The sequence below is a fragment of the Poecilia reticulata genome, linkage group LG17, assembly GCF_000633615.1.
Source record: "Poecilia reticulata strain Guanapo linkage group LG17, Guppy_female_1.0+MT, whole genome shotgun sequence".
In the NCBI taxonomy this organism is placed as follows: domain Eukaryota; kingdom Metazoa; phylum Chordata; class Actinopteri; order Cyprinodontiformes; family Poeciliidae; genus Poecilia; species Poecilia reticulata.
In genome coordinates, this window is record NC_024347.1 from 1604163 (window position 1) to 1621455 (window position 17293).

General features: G+C 39.2%; 1 protein-coding gene across 3 annotated transcripts in view; it reads left to right on the plus strand.

The window, feature by feature from the left end:
* carmil3 (capping protein regulator and myosin 1 linker 3) overlaps positions 1–17293 on the plus strand; it is a 110301-nt gene that overhangs the window by 57857 nt on the left and 35151 nt on the right. For all 3 annotated transcript variants that reach the window (XM_008432998.2, XM_017310136.1, XM_017310137.1), the window contains exons 15-18: positions 5490–5566; positions 9738–9842; positions 15673–15742; positions 15845–15926. In XM_008432998.2, the coding sequence (XP_008431220.1) occupies positions 5490–5566; positions 9738–9842; positions 15673–15742; positions 15845–15926 (334 nt within the window). The remainder of the gene's footprint in view (positions 1–5489; positions 5567–9737; positions 9843–15672; positions 15743–15844; positions 15927–17293) is intronic.

Consider the following 17293-nt stretch of genomic DNA (forward strand, 5'->3'; position numbering starts at 1 on the left):
AAGTTGGGGGTTAGCTCAACGTGGAGCTAAAACTCATTCAGAGAACACCGAATCTACAGAAAGAATGCTCCAGGTGAGGTTTCACAAATTGTTACGTTGTATTTTGTGTTTTTATATCAAAATATCTCACTGTCTGAGATCCTCTGACAACTCCAGTACTAATCTAAACTTATCCAACTAATAACAAAATAAAACTGGAAATTGTTTCAAGCCAGGCTGACTGAGCGTCCATTATTATCTTTCCTGTACGCACAGAGAGAGGGATGATAAGAGAGGGAAAACAAACCTCCAAAATTCACTGTTAAATACTGAAAATGTTCAATGACAAGAAGCACACTGCTGTTATAAAAGATAAATGGATTTTACTCATTTTCACACATCCTAACCAGAGGTGCAAATTAATGTGGACTGCTGTAAATACGAACATGAAAAATCCTTTTTGGCTTCAAAAGGTGTGTGTAAATACACAAATCAGAGAAAAGTCTGTACTTACAGCAAACTGTAAACACAAATACAAAGAGCTATTATTGAAGAGCATCTACACAGATACAGGCGAAAAGAGGAATGAACTGTTTAAGTATTTTTTACGAAAGCACTGATACAAAAGTCTCTCCAGTTGTTGGTAAAAAGGCATAGAAAGTCAAGAAGCCAGCTGAAATCTGTCAGCATTTAGAAAGCATCGCTGTTGCTATGTGAAAATTAATATTAATGGGCTTAATGTTACCTAAGGATTGTAAAGAGGTTGCTTATTCAGTAAAAGTGTCCTAATTTTGCAAAATGATACTAATGGAAATGTTTACAGCCACGTAATTTAACTTTGTGAATGTTAAAATGAGTGCTGTTAGTTTCCTAGCCACATACAAACAACAGTCCCAACCACATAGTTTAGAAAACTGTTAATTGGTTTGGGAGAAACGAAGCAAAACTACAAGAGTGTTCCAGTTAATCACCTGACTTGAAAATCTGGGGAAAGGCCAAAAAGATTTCAAGATTTGCAGATGGTTTGTGTGGAAGAATGAGTCAAAATGACAACCAAGCAAATGTTGAGAGGCTTTCTATAAAGTATTGGATGAAATTCTGCAAATGCGTGCAATACGTTTTCCTTACGGCATTCCAACTTCATGTGTTGAAATTCATTTCCTTCGATTTACTAATATTTGCAATATTAAGTAGTTGCTAACATCTGATGTAAATTTGATCTCAGTTGCGTCATTGGAAATATTTAAACGTTCTGTAACATGGATAACTAACTTCTCACGTAAACATTGAAACCATGACTTTTCTTTCTGATTGATATTTTTTGTGTTCACTTATAAAAAATTGTCCCAATGATTTTATCTGCTTCAGGTCTCCTAGTTTTCTGGTTTTCTGTGATTTGTTTGTTTGCTTCTCCTGCAGCGCCTCACCTCACACTTTAAACACCCCATTAGAGAAGAAATTGTCAAGCAGGAATCCGTTTCACAGAAAAATAGCCTGCCCTGAGAAACCAATCTCCCTTTAATGTGGGGCACAGATTTTGTTTTGAATTCATTCGGCTTTTTTTATATTTTCTCAAACTCGCCTCTCTCCGGGATGCGCTCGTCTTGTCGTGTTCTCCATTTTCATTTCATTCATCCTTGAGAAGTCCCAGGGAGACTCATCTTTTTTTTTTTTTTGGCGTTAGCATCTTAAATTGAATTACTGATAAGCTTCTGATTTGAATCTGCATGCGTGTTCAGACTGTGACTGATTAGTGACGCTGCGTGATGGATCACGTTGTCAAGAAATACCTGAACCTGTCCGATAGCGTAACCTCTCGCTAATGACGAGACGCTCCCTTTTTTTCTTTTTTTTTCCCTCTCTCTCTTTCTCTAAGCGTTTAACGTTGTCCTCTTGAGTCCAACAAGCACATTCGGGTCATTTTGTTCTAAGAGTAATTGGCTCTCTGTTCCGTTCATTTAAAGCTCTTTATCTAAAGCTGACCAAAAACTTTCACAAGAGGAGCGCTTGATTTAATACGCCCATTGATAGATGGACGATAGTATTATGGGTTTACATTGATTATTCAACTGCAGACGCAGGAACCGAATGTGTCTCAGCATGCTTAATTTAAGGGTCTCTGAGGATGTCTTTCCCATTTAATGTAAAACTGTACATTTGATGAATATGTGCGATAAGAAGTTGAAGAACAGTAGGTAATTAATTTTTTTCTTTTCCCCCTCCTCCTGATATGGGCCTCAACTTTGATTCAGTGCTATACGATTGAACTCTTATTGCTCATTTGGTCCCTCTGGCGAGAATTAGTGCAGTTATATCTGACAGACGAGCGCTCTCCGTACGCACGTTGACAGATTGGTAGGAACGCTGGCTGCTGGAGCCGGGCGGCATTAACCCAGTGATGGATCAGAGTGTAGAAATAATTGGCGAAAATAAGTTATAGTTGTATCTCCGACGGTGTGTCTTTTTATTTAAAAGGCTGCTTGCTTTGGGAGTCGGTCTGAAGGAGGAGTGTGGTAAGGATGGGTGAAGGGATTAAGCAATTCAGTTGAGAAATTTGATCATTATTGCTTTAGCACTTCAAAAAAAGAAATTTTATATATATATATATATATATCACCAAATATTTTTGGTCGAGTATCTAGTACAAATATCTCAGTACGGTTGAAATAAGACAAAATTAACTCACAAGTAACTTTTCAGAAAGAAGTAGGAGTTTTAAGTCAAAATTTTCTTAATATTGAGGAAAAAGTTCTAGTTCCATTGGCAGATTATTTCACTTTTATGACGAGATATTCTTTTACATGTTATAAGTGAACTAATCTGCCAATAAAAGTAGTAATTTTTCATCAATATTAAGGGATTATTGATTTAAAACAATCTACTATATCCTGCTGAAACACAATCTATTAGCTGGTTTTGTCTTATTTCAAGTGTACTAATATATTTACACCAGAAACTATCCCAGAAATACTTGCTACGATTTTGTGTTTTTGCAGTGAAAACACTGAGAATTCAATTCAATCCAAATCAAATGATTTTATTTGTCCCCAATGCGAAATTTCAAGATTCATAAGTAGTGCAAATAGTGTCAAAGGTCATATCTCGAACAATGGAATTCATCAAATTCACACATGGTTTTTAAAATAAGCAGGTAGTAAAAAGTGCAGCGTGATTTGTGACTGTGTGAAGTAATGAACAAAAGTAAGAGAATTCTGTCTCGTAGCTTAAACATGCAGCTCTATCAGAGCATCATTACTGTGAGGCACATTGCAATTGTGAAAGATTTTATTCATCTACAATGTATTTGTTGCGTTGGATGGACTTGTCGGTGCTTTTACAGCTGTGATGCTAAAAGCACACAGAGACCGGTGAGATCATTGTGTAATCGTAAATAAAGGAGAATGTCAGGAATATTATCTTTAGTGGAATCAATTTCGCCGTTAAAATTTACAGCGATGATGTCGCAGTAAAATATTTACCGGATGTTGTGCAACCCCCACTGCAGCAGATTACTCTCTTACAGCGTCTTCTACATCAATTAAAGTGATACTATGTTTACAGCAAGCAAGGTGTCAGAGTGGAGTTCAGACAAATCAGACTTCTGCCAACGTTGAACGATTTTTAATAAGAAAAAAACAACAAAAAAAACCGTCAAAGTATGCAATTGCTGTTTTGGGAACCCTGATTTTTGAGTTAGATGTTTATTTACAACTAAGAGTGGTACAATGAATGCTGCTATGCTAATAAACTTTGTTGTCAGCTAGCCCAATGTGTCTTTGTTAGGCAAATATGACAAATCAAGATCTGCTTCCTTTCCTTCCCTTTCTTTTCAAAATAAGAGTCTCCAGCATAGGTAAAGCTTAAAGCTTTCACCTCTGTGTTCATAAAATGGTTTTACCCTTCCTACTTCAGGACAATTTTAATTTTAATCTCTTCGTGCTTCACCGAAGAGATTTCACTTTGTTCCCCCATAAATTGAGCTCTTGTGTAAATAATTACCTAAAGCCGTTTGAAAGATTTATAGAAGAGCCTTCACCTAAACAACTGCGACACATCTGAAAACAAAAACAAGACTTTTTTGTGGACTGAGTTCTGACTAGCTGCAGCTCTAAAGCTAATCTGTTTCTTGAAACTAAACTTTTATGGCTCCTTGACCATATTTGGCCCTTCCCTGACCGACCTGCGTAAAGTTAATAGACGAAGGAGTATCGGCTGCACTGATGAATTTTGATGGTTGCCACTATCTTTTAGTTTTAGGACAACAACCACTGAGTTTTATGTTTCTTTATGATTAGTGGGTTACAGTAATGAATAATTTAATTCAAATACCTGGCAGATTTAGGCTTAAAGCAGTCTTTTCATTTTTGTCTACATGCTTCCTCTCCATGGAAACAATATTAAAGTTGTGCAGACTAGAATCTGAATAAAACTCTATGAAAGGAGCTAAAGATTAGGGCGATGGTAAGGAGGGCTTCCAACCTCAAAGGCATGAAAGACCAAAAACGAACATCTTTAGATACCAGTCGAAAAATTGGAAAAAGCTGCTCATCCATGCTCAGGCATGTTTTTACAGAAGTTAATGGCAAAGAGCAAAGTTTTCTGTAGGTTAGTTACTGTATACGTGAACTACGTTTTAAATTTCTTCTTTAATTCTTTTAAATTATTAATACAATTAATGCAACACCGTTTTCACACGTTTCATGTCCTGCATTGGTTTCTGAAACCCAGCTGAAGGATTACTCTTATTTATTTCTACAAACATCTTAAAGTGAGGCAGTCAGACCTATACAAGCTCAGTAATGAAATTCTAAAATATAGGAAAAGAAGGAGAACTCTGCCATAGGTCAATCTTTTCTATTAAGCTGGTTTATTCTTCATTTAGTTAGAGCTGTGGTTGTTCCTTTCAGTTGTCGCTTGTTTCTTTTGTTTTGTGTTTTTTATTTTGAAGTACATTGGCGCTTTGGGGCCAGTCGTTGACGGCGGTGGATTTGGTCTGCCTCAGAATGCCGCCAGATAAGTTCAGAGGGTTCTCCTGAGGTTAATTGAAAGGCGAGTTGAAAAGCAAACAGTAATTAATTATAAGAAGTCTTTTGGCCTTTACTCATGTGGAAACAAAGCATACTTGATCCAGAATCCCCCATTGGTTTTCTCAAACCAACCCATTTGTTTTTCTTGGAACTAATAAGAAGTTGTTTTTCTTATCAGTCAGTGGTCAAAGTATGTATGCTGGCAGTCATTTCTAATGTATATGGAAATTGCTTTTTTACCTTCCTGAAATTAAAACTTGGAAACTTTCTACAATTTGAAGTAAAAGCGTAGAAATGCATGTCAGAAATAAATCACAAACACTTCTCACCAGATTATTTTTGTCTCATTTGTGATGCTTTTGCTTTTTGATGTCCTTCATTCTGCGCTCCGGCATTCTCTGCACGGCTAAAATAACTGTTGTGCAACACGATCGCCGAACATTTGTGAACAGACCTGGTATTGATCTGTCTCTCTCCTGGCAGCTATTCGGGGCCCTGCTGCGAGGCTGCTGCGCCGACCTCTCCTACCTGAATCTGTCCAAGAACTCCTTCTCTCACAGGTGGGCATCAGATATCTTTCTTTGTTTATCTTTTTTTTTTTTAAAAGAAGAAGGGAAAAAAAACAACTCAGGAGACTATTAAGAGATCTTTTTTTCCCCCCCTCAGGTATATTAATGTTTTGTCTGGGATCTATGCTGAGAGAGTTGAGCGTATTTTCTCCTCTTCCGCTGATTCGTTCTTCTGTTCCCGCATATGTGTTTGCAGAATGTGTTGGTGGTTTTTTTCGTCCATGAACACGTCTCTGTTTGCCAACAAGGTTTCAGTCTGTCAGGCGCTCGTTTGAATGCCCACAAGTTTTTTTTTTTTTCTTTTTTTTTATGCGTACGTGTCTCTCTGTTTACCTTTGCTGGAAGGCTGGAGCGGTTCCGGCTCTCGACAGACCGCGTCCCCCAGGGGCCCGGGAGCTTCCCTGCTCAGCATATTGCATTACAGAATTACAGAGTGGGAGAAGTTGGTGAAAAATGAGACTAATTTTAGATGGGGAATTATTATTGTTGCAGTCCCCAGGCTCCCATGAATGCATTTTTGTGTGTGTGTTTGTTCTGTCTTTGCATCTGCTGGATCTCTTTTATGTCTCCTCACCACTCTTTTTTTTTCTTTTTTTCCTCTCTGCCCCAACCACCTTTCATCATCTTTCCCAGCACTTCCCTCCCTCCTCCTGTCCATAGTTCACCCCTCCCACCTCTCGCCGGTCCTCTGGCGTTTTAATCCACACTTCCGGTAAGGCGGCCCCGGTGTTGCCGTGACAGCACGGAACCGCGAGGCTGAACGGGGCCGATAAGGAACGACCGGGGCTGCTGATTCTCATGAATACGAAACCCGGGCCTGGATCACTTCCCCTGTCCGCCGCACACGTACACGTGTCTTCTCCGCTTTTGAGAGACAATGAAGCCGTCTGTGTAGATGCTGTTACACACACCCACATACACACACGCGCACTTGTGGCTCAAAGTTGCTGATAAAGCTCTCCGGGGAGCGTAACGCGAGAGAGATGGCGACACCGTATCTGCCCGGGCGACACAAGTCGTTGTGTATCGTATCTGTGGAGAGACTCGACAAGCTGTATGCTAATCGTTAGAAATGAACCGAAAAAAAGAAGAGAGGGAGGTTATCGCTCTAACTGCGGCTGTAATGCGGCTCCCCTGCTTCTCCCCTCACAGCTATCTCGATGGCTCTGTCTTCCTTTTCTCTATTGACCCTTTCCATTTTTAGCCTGCATAACTTCATTTGCTCTCCATTTTCTCCATCTTTATCTCGTGCCTCGTTTATTCACTTTTATCGCCGTGCCAAGTTAACATGCTTTTATCTCTGCAGGGTGAATATGCTAGAGGATTTCATGTTTTGTCACTTTACAGCCATTATCTGGATTTTACCAGGATCATTGGGACAAGAATCGCGACAAAGTGGTTCAGAATTGTCAAGCGTAAGGAAGATGATACATAGCTTTTATGTAGATTTGAGGAAATTCTGTCAGGGTGCTTTCATTTCACCCCTGATGGTCCAGTAGACTCGGTCTGACTCGGGACCAAAATTGCAGCATTTGTTAGATTTTCAATTTGCGTTCATACTGCTCTGTGTCAAATGAGCCAAACCTTTTGAAAAACCCATTCACCTCCTGGCCTGTGGTGGCGCTGCACCAAGAACTGATGAAGGAAACGATAAGAAAACCTCTGAAGAAGACAACAGCTGCGTTTCCTTTACAAATATGCCAAATCTTTGTCTATCTTTTGCTAAGGTGGTAAAAAAAAACCTCCACAATTTTGCAATTAGGGAATTTCCAAATTTCCACTAGGAAATGAAATGAAAATTAAATGTGAATGAACTTGTTCACGCGATGCATCATTAAACATGTCAGTGATGAATATAAACACATACATGAGCTTATCATGTATTATCATATTTCAACCATCATCTGTCAGCCATCAGAGCAGACATTTTTCAGGCGGAGTGACAAGACCTCATATTTGGATCATATGCATCGTGTAGGGGAAATTGTAGTCTGTGATCTTACAGAAGAGCCGTGGATTCAACACATTTGAATGACACAAAATTGTTATGAACTGCACCTTGCTGTGAGAGCTCTGGTGGAGCCAGAAGCAGAAGCACAACCTCCAATTCCTCCTGCTACTTCCTGTTGTTTCTTTTATTGAAAAAGGGGATTTTTTTTGTTGTTTTCAAAATTGATATGTTTACACGAAGCAAATTTATTTTTATGATTTCAAGTTGTGTAATTTTATGGCTTATGAAAACGCAGCTACCAAGTGCTGCTTTCTTCTTCACCAAATGTTAACAGCATTGGAGCGGCGTCAGATTTTAGAGCTTGTAGGACTTTTCTTTTTGTCTCTATCAAAAGATTGGAAGCTATTTCCCCCACCATCTCTAGTGAGTTTGGTTTGGTTGTATTTACCCAGCAGGCCCTGCGCTAAAGTCCACTTCTTGCATTTGGAGCTGCCTTGGCCATCCACATGTGTATTTGAACCACACCAGAGACCTAGATTTTTATGCAGACCAGAGTTCACCTTTTTGGAGCGTCCAGTTAGGTTTTCACACCTCCTCAAACAAACGAGAGCTCGACTGAGTTGGAGCACGACTGTTGTGAATGCAAATACGTTCAACCAGTTCAACACAGTTTGATCTGTTTTGGAAACGATGTACAAAAAAAATTAATTAATATTGAATCAGGGAACTACATGCAAATGCACGCCACACTTTTCAGATTTCTATTTGTATTTGACAAAATAAGGGATGTTTATTTGTCTAAACAATTAGAGGCATTGCAAACTAATTAATCCTACTTTGTTTTCAATAACCACAAGTTGCTTTTATTCAACTTGTGGTTGAATAAATGTGTCGATCCCATCTTCGCATGCTGAAGATGGGAGGATTCCTAAAGAGTTATAGTGAAAATAATTATCCTTCATTCTAGTAATATCCTGTGTGTATGTATGTGGGGGTGGGCGTGTGCGTGTGTGTGTGAACCTACAGCCTGTGGAAATTGAAAAAAAATAAAACGAAACACAATCCAAAACAAAATCCATTGAAGCTTGTAATCTTTCATTATCCCTAAAGCCCAAGTTGGCAAGCTATCAGTCAAGCTCTGATTGTTCTAATTTTGACTCCTAATCATCATAAAGCATTGGGTCACGACATACACAAGGATGGGACGGGTGGGGGTGCGTGGTGGGCACGGAGCATGAAATGTTCTGAACTGAGCCAGGGACCGGGAAGGCAGAATGATTCGTCATTTTATTCCTAATACGTTACATTACCACTCTCATATCCACGCACCAGCTGTGGCAAATGCATAAAGATGTGGGGAATTTTTTTTTTTTTTAAATTGGCTCAGCAATCAAAGAGGAGAGCAGAGGGCAGCTTGACAATCCATATCGGAGATTCAGGTGATATTACAGCTGCAGCTACAGGCCAGGTATTTCTGATTTACCTCGCCATAATAGATGAACTCAGGATGAACAGACAGGAAAAGGCATCTTTACAAAATACCAGCTTCATGAAGAAAAAAAAAGATGAAGCAGGTGATCATTTCCTGATAAAAAACAAACTCCATCTTTCCTCTGCCACTCATCACTTCACCTTGCGTTCCCTAGAAACCCTTTTCCCCCCCATCCTCCGATGGGGTGAATTACCCGTACAGCGGGAAGCAGAAGTGGCAGATCGGTTGCCGTGACGAGTGCTAAACACATCCGAACCAGCTCTCTCTCTCTTTCTCTCTCTCTCTGTCCCCTGTTGACAGGCTAATTTACTGTATTTGCCAAGCAGATGGTTGGCTGATTTGTTATTCTTACCTTTTAAGGTGGTGGCGGTAATAAATGCCAAGACCCAGTACTATATAGCACCTCCTGGATGTAATACTGACCTAAATGTCTCCACCGACATCTGTCTGCTTTAGCACAGCCACACTTCGTCCCCGTCAGCTCCCCGCTTATCTGCTGAATGCTTTCTGTCGCTCTTTATAAGCTCCCCCCCCGCCCCCCCCTTCTCTGCCTTATGTTGTTCTCTTTCTGTTTCTCGTTCAGTCTTCCATCTGTTCTTGTTCTCGTCTAAGCACTTTTTATGTACTGTCGTGTCTGGCTGGCTGTGATCCGTCTCCCTCTCTTTAAACGTCTCTTTCTTTTTTTTCTCTTTTTTTTCTGCTCTGTTGTGCCTTCCCAGGAGAGGGAGAGACTCTCTGCCGACTTTCCGCCAGTTCTTCAGCTCGGCCTTCAGCCTGACCCACGTCAGCCTGGCCTCCATGAAGGTCCCGCCGGATTCTCTGAGGTGAGACGTGGGCTTCAGCGGCCTCTCTCAAAAGTCTGCCAGCCAGACTTTGTTGGAAGTGACGTCTATAGGCCGGACAAAGCATCTGAAATTAATTCTCAAATCGTTTTTAATTGAATTTCGAACGAACGCGTTCAGTTTAAAAGCTGGTTTTACAGACAGTGACCTGTAAAAAAGTAAATGAATACATTTTAAAGGTCTGTCGCTTTTCAAGTGATGCATAAATCAGCGTCCCTGCCAGACTCTGTTCTAATGAAGGCCATAAAGCAGTATCGACAGTAAAGTGGCGTGTTGAGATTATTTATAAAAATAGTCGCATTAAAGTTTAAAGTGAGGGTAAGGGCACTAAAGTAGCCACAAAATTAGATTTCTATAAAACATAGGTACCGTACACCTTGCAAGTGTAAATCACGGTTTTAGTCAGCCTATTGATGCCGATCCCTCAGAATACACACAGAGGAAGCTTTTTTTTTTTTTTTAGCCTTTTGTATTCAAATGATCTCCAGTCTATGTCTGCAGAGCATTGTTCCTGAGCCCAGGGGAGATAAAGACTGAGTGGAAACACGCTGTAGAATAAAGGGGATTTTCTACTAAAATTGTTCCAGTTCTCAACAAGGACTGCTGCTTGAACTAGACCCGACTGCTTCCATAAAATGACCTGTTTGGGTTTCCACAGCCAGAGAAGTGCCTTATTCCCTCGTACACATTCACACTCACACACACACACACACACACACACACATTCCACCAGCCTCTCACCTCACGCTGAACTCACAAGTAAAAGAAACTGCTGCCTGGGACACTCTTGCAATCCAAGTACTTTGATTACAACTTCTTGCATCTAAGAAGTATAGGAGTGATTTTATTTCATTTATATATTATTTATTTATTTCACCAAGAATTTACAGCTTAAGAAATACCATCCTGTAGCTGCTCCCACTGCCTGGGGGGAAAAAAAAGAGCGCTCAGCTGTGGCGGTTCTTCCACGAAAGGCAACAGAAATGCTTTTCTTCTGTCACCTAACTCACAAAATCACAACCAAACAAAAAGTTTAATTGAATATATTCTGGACTAAAAATAGCGTTAGTTTGTATTTATGGACAGAAGATATTTTGGAGAAACTAAAATATCTCCAAAACCTTTACTCTAATCCAAAAGTGTTTTAAAGCATCTATGATATGATAACATTAAGAAGTCCAACTTTGAGTGATCTGAATGACATAGTTCTATTTTTTTTTACATCCGATACTAATTTAGATATCTCAGATTTAGTATCGACCAAAACCGATGCTAAATCTGAGTGTCGAATTGACTTAAAACGTTTCTTTCTTTTAGACACAAACATAAATATACTGAATTACAAATTAATTTCATAACCCTGCACCAATCCAGCACACTTTAGATACATCAATAACTTCACACACATTTTCAGACATGTAAACACAACTTTAATTTGTTTAGTCAGTTCAACTAGGAGTGTAACATCCAATGTAGAATAAATAATAAAGAAACTGTCAAAAAAAAACAAAAGGTTGACTAAACACATAAAATTAAAACTACAGCAAACCTTCTGTCAGATCGGTTAGAAAGTGCAATTAGGAATCTAAATGTAATGTGGCATAAATAATAAAGTATGATGTTACTCAGAGCACAAAGCATAGAATTAGACTGAATAGATCTGCCCATATGGATCCGGCACCTTTAATGTTTTTTCAGTATCACGACCAAGACAGATATCGATACTGGATCAGTGCATCTATGTTTTGTTTTTAATTTTTTTGTACATGCACAAATACCTTAAGGCTTTTGTGAATCTCTAGTGGTATTTTAAAGAATCTCTTTGCGATGTAGAACAATCCAAATGATATTTGACCAGTTTGAATATTTAGTATTTTATAACTATACATGATCCAGCATATTCCAGACTATTTTACTTACCCCTTTAGTTTGCAATCACCCTTTAATTTACCACTTGCTCCACGTCAGCATCACTAACTCTCCGTATGTTCTCAAAGTGTTTACAGTCTGCGCAACAAAAGGACTGTCCACTCTCCAACTGTAAGCACGTGAACACAATTTTTTTACTTTTTTTTTATTTTTAAATATTTTTGAATGTTTGGGGAATCCCATAATTCTTGGCGCCCTGCATGGAGAGCCATAATGCCTTTAAACTTGTGTTTTGTACAAGCTCTAAAGCTCAGAGTGTTGAAGAGATGAGGAAAAATGCATTTTTGTATTAATTAAATAATGGGGATTAGAAATATAACTCTGAATTTGTGTGAATGAACTTACACACCACTTTAATGATCATATTTCTGCTACTTCACACGGCCGTAATTACCCAGCAGTAAATCGGGGTCCCTGCTGTCAGCAGGTGGAGATTTGTGTGATATGGGATCTAATGCTCTTCATGTGATTGTAACTGTACCCTGAGCTGAACTCACAATTAGGATTTAGTGTTAAAAATAACAAAAATAATGTCTGATATGTAACACTTGTTTGTTATATGACCATATCCTCTGTTTTAATCATGTACGTATAACATACTGATTGTGTGTGGTGCTTCCTGCTCTGCCTGTATTGGGAGCATTCTGCTGACTGTGTCGCTCTGACTAATGTTTCACCACCTGTGACAGCCACTTGGTAATTGAATCTCTTCTCCTCTCATTTGGAATGTCTTTGAACAAGAGGCATCTACTTAGTTGGCAAAAAATATAAACTGCAATACAAGCAGTTTTGATCCCATACAGTAAATATCTAAGTAGTTTGGTAAGTAGTTTTAAAAAACAAATCAGTCAGGCGGTGGTCGTTATCAGCCAGTTTTCTCGCCAACAGTTCTGACCGGTGGTTACTGACAAATCAGGTTTTTTTTTTTTTTCACTCTTGGATCAAAGCTTGTGCAGGACCGCATTTGCAGCTCAACTGTCGTAGGATCAATGCTGGCGTAAGCATTATTACTTTGCTTTCTTTGTGTTTAGTGAATGAAAAAAAATAGTCAATAACAAACACATCCATTATGAAAACCTTTTAGCCAAGTACAGCATAATGGCAGTACTGATACAACTTCTACATCCTGAAGCCTGTCTGGTACAGTCTTAAGTTAGTTGAACAGATCAATATGCAATGTGTACCGTATCTGACATACATTAAAGATTTTATTTCACCTGAAAAGGCTTTTTACTAAACTGTAATCGTGTTAGCCACGCTAACTTTTACTAAACTGTAATCGTGTTAGCCACGCTAGCACCGAGTACCGTGTATAAGTCCTAGGCACATTCAAACCCTCAAAACCATGAATGCCCGACTTACCCAGCCTTGCAAGAACAATAKGCATCAGTGATCTTGTCCACAGCTATATTTATGCTGAGGGTGTGAGGATCTGCTGTTTTCCTCATCGACTGGTAGCATTTAGCTGCAACTCGCACAATGTTAGAGGCAYCGCGTGGCTAAAACATCTTGATGTCGTCCAAAAAAGATAACATGAACTTGTTGGTTCCCTTGTCCATTGTCGTGGAATTATTTACTTAAAATAATCCTCCATTTCTTGCTAAAAATTACTTTTAGGTTAGTTTGTCTCTTTCCAAGTGTACTGAGATATTTGCACTTGAAACTAGATCAAAAGTACTTGGTAGGATTTTGTGTTTTTGCAATGTGTGCATGCAGGAGTTTCACTGCACGTAGTGAAACTAGTGTAAAAATAAGACGCAAGATTAGGGACATGATCTTATAACCTCTTCTACAACAACATGACTCGCTACTTTTGAATTAAAGTGTTATTTGATCAGATGAGTTCACGGGTGATACCATGTTGTGAAAGAAAATCAAAATTGTCAAGCAAACAAAACAAAAAACAAGAACAAAAAAAGACTACGGTATGCTATTAGCCTCAAAAGAAGAGTCTGAATTAGCTCTCCTAGCAACTAAACAACTAAATCTAATTGAAAACTCATTCACTCTAATCTTGAATAAATCCCTCAGCAGTCTTGACAGATCCACCTGTTTGTCAGTCAAGGTTGGTAGAAATGTCAGAACTTGTTTGTTGTCGTTGCACGGAGCCGCTCCTGCTAAAAATATACCCACCTACGATGCTGGAAGGCGCTGTTGGTGAAAAGCCTTGAGGAGAACATTGACGATGTCTAAAGCCGGAGTGAGAACTTGAATACAACAGTAGCAGCGGTGACGGCGGCAGTCATTAAAACGATTAATTTAGGTTATAATTGGTGTGTTAAAATGTCAGAAATTTGAATCTCCGCTTTAATGTTTCACGTTAGTTGTTGAACTTTTATTTACTCCTTTACTTTTGTAATTTTGGATTTTTTCTTACGTACGTAATCAATTTAATATCTTTTTGATTTTCTCTTTTACTTCTGCATAAGTAGACATGTTTTTTATTTATCTGAATTAAGCATTGTTTTCTTCATAAAGCATTTATTTATGATCTTTTTTATTTTTATGTCTTCTTGCTTCTTGAGACTTTTTGTAGCCTACTTCATGTTGTCAAACAGGTGCTTTTGAGCCAAAAAATGTGGTTAATAACTTGGTTTAATAAAGGGCGTTATGACTTTTTCACATGGATCCAGGTTGGTTTGGATAGCTTTTTTTTCTTTCTAAGTTCTTATTTGGTTATTAGATTGTCTTTGTTTAGTAATAAATTAGGTGTGATTTAAGTGTCCAAAAAGTAAAAACAACACAAACCAAAGTGGGCAAATACTTTTCCACAACTCTGGATGTTTTTTTTTTTTTTTCTCAATTTGTATTCATATCTGCATTATGCAGACTGAGGGAGCCTTTATAGAGACCTAAAAGATGGACTATTGACTGCCTTCAGATTTTTCTACCATTGAAACAAATCTTCATTCCTTTTTGTGGATGATTTTTTTTTCTTTGCGTATTGTTTTAGGTTTGCAGACTAAAATAGCACGTGCGTGCAGAGGGTTGTTTGCGCCCTCGCCATCTGCACAATAGTCTTCCAATGTTTTCTTCTACAGTAGATCCAGTCGACTGACACGTTCGTGTGGACTGGCCTTCAATCAGACGGTCCGGACCGAAGCTTCCTGCGCCGACTGGACTTTGTTCTCGGCAGCTTCGGGAGATCTGCTATTGAAACCACAGTGGCCAAAAACAGAGAGAGTTTCTCCAACAGGGATAAACGGAGCGCAGTGAATTTCCAGTTGCCCCTGTAAGGTGTACAAGCCTGCTGTTAACAAGCAAGAGCCAAAAAGCAACAACAAAAAAAACCACAATCAATAGCAGAAAAAACAAAGCAAAATTGGCAGCAAACAGAGAGCTGCATTCTGCATGATGGATGCCAGCCAAAATGGAACAGACTTTTTTTACTGCTTACCTCCTTCTGGTGCATCATTCTTACATTTTTTTTTTCACAGGAAGATAAATTTCCTGCATGCTCCTGCTGTGCTGACGCATCCAGCTGAGTTTGTGCACTTGCATTATTTTTTATGTCCCATTAGAACTGACTGTTTGGCCTTAATAAATATTGAAAGCTTTTTGAAGCAACTCTTCTTTCTAAGCTACTTTTCTCTAATCTTTTTAAGAAGGTTCTAAAATGTTTAGGTGTGCACGGCAAAATATGGAACAAGATGCGCCGGGGTGTTGATCCCATTCAGATTCTCAGAGGGAGAAGATTCAAGATTGGATTTATGTTAAGGAGGAATCTTTTATTTATTTATTTTTTTGCAGTTTTCTCTTTTGTTAATGACCTGTTCTCTTAATTTCTTATCAGCGTTCTCACCTCTTCTGCCCACATTTTCCGCCATTGTTATTTTCCTCTCTGTTTTTTCACCCTTTTCTTTTTTCTCGTGTTTTCTTTCAGAGCTCTTTTCCTGGGTTTGTCCAACAACCCTCACATCTCCGACCTTCACCTGGACATCAGCGGCTGTGAGGTATCGTCCCCCGGCCCTCTTCTGCTTGCATGAATCCACTCGTGATCTTTCTCAGATAAGCTTCCCGTCATGCTCAGCTTCGCTTTTTGTTCCTCCCCACAGCTGAGGTCGGCGGGTGCCGCCGTGATCCAGGAGCTCTTCCCTCGCGTTTCGTGCGTGGGGACTTTAGACGTCTCTGATAACGGTGAGAAACTTCAATCTGTCGGCACACCCCCACAGCGCGTTCGCTCTGCTACAGCCGAGGTGGTTTTCAGTCGCACAAAAAGAAACTTTGAATGGAAATACATCATATATCACCTTTTTTAATTTGAGGGGTGAATGCTTCAGTTTGTGTACAAATCGCTAACGGTGGGTATAGATGGTGGAAGATCGAACTAATATATGTTGTCTTGTTCCAACCTGAAAGAGGCAGTATAATGTGTTTTCCAACCACATAGAGCCATTTTATAGTACAATCATGTAACTGTTACCTTCACTTGTTAAACAAAAATACTGTATAAATCATGTCTTAAAAGAAAATTTTCTTCCTGATTTAATGCCTTGAAATTGTGCCTATGTCTCTTTAAGGAACTCTTGCTCTCTTTGACGCTCATCTCAACGTCGTCCTTCTGACATTGATAACCTTTTAGCGACGTTTTTACCAGTGTTGCACTGAGGAGTAACTAATTTAACGAGCTCCGGAGACGAGCAGCTCCACCAGGTGTTTGCTAATTGCTTCTGGCTAGTCTGAAGGAGCTGAATGGAGAAGCCGTGGGGGAGAGCTGTGAGGCGGAAGTTTGGAGACCGCAGCTACGTTTCGAAGGCGGCGCTCTGTTTGCACAGCTGACTGGTTGCCACGGGAGATTAAAGCATTTCTCACACATGCATGAAAGAATGAAAATAATGACATTTTTTAATTGTCATTATTTCCTGGAAATCAGTTTTCACATTGACATTAAGGAGATTTTTTTTTGGTAAATATTTTGTCAACAAGGCCTATTTTTGTCGCCCCTGATTGATTCATAAAAGCATGAAAAAGAGTAAAACATCTAAAGGGGTGAATATTTTTGTCCCACTTCTCTTCGACTATGTACTGCTTTCTTTTAGTCTCTCAGACTGAATCTTAACAGAATCCTGTAATATTTGTGCCTGTAACAGCCGCGCAGGGTAGTGTTAGGTGTGTGTAACAGAATACCACAAATCTCCAGTTTTTCAGTGCACTTTAATTTTTCAACATTTTATTCTTGTAATGCAAAGCGGGTTTCCAAGTATTTCATGTCCAGATAGCTGGAATTTCATGAAACTCCAAAGAACTCCCATTCACCTTGAAGCTACTGCATGCCGAGACCAGACTAGATTCTTTGATGTTGCAACAGTTACAGCGAATACTTTTGACTTCTTCTGCAAACCTTTTACAACAAAGCAAATAAGACGAGTACATGCATAAATCCTTGAGTTGTTTTCGTAGAATCAGTAACATTAAAATAGTCTTTTCAATAACCTGTGGACAAAATAAGTTTTGCGCCTTTTCCCGCTTAATCATCTAAGCTGTTTTCTGTATTCATATATATA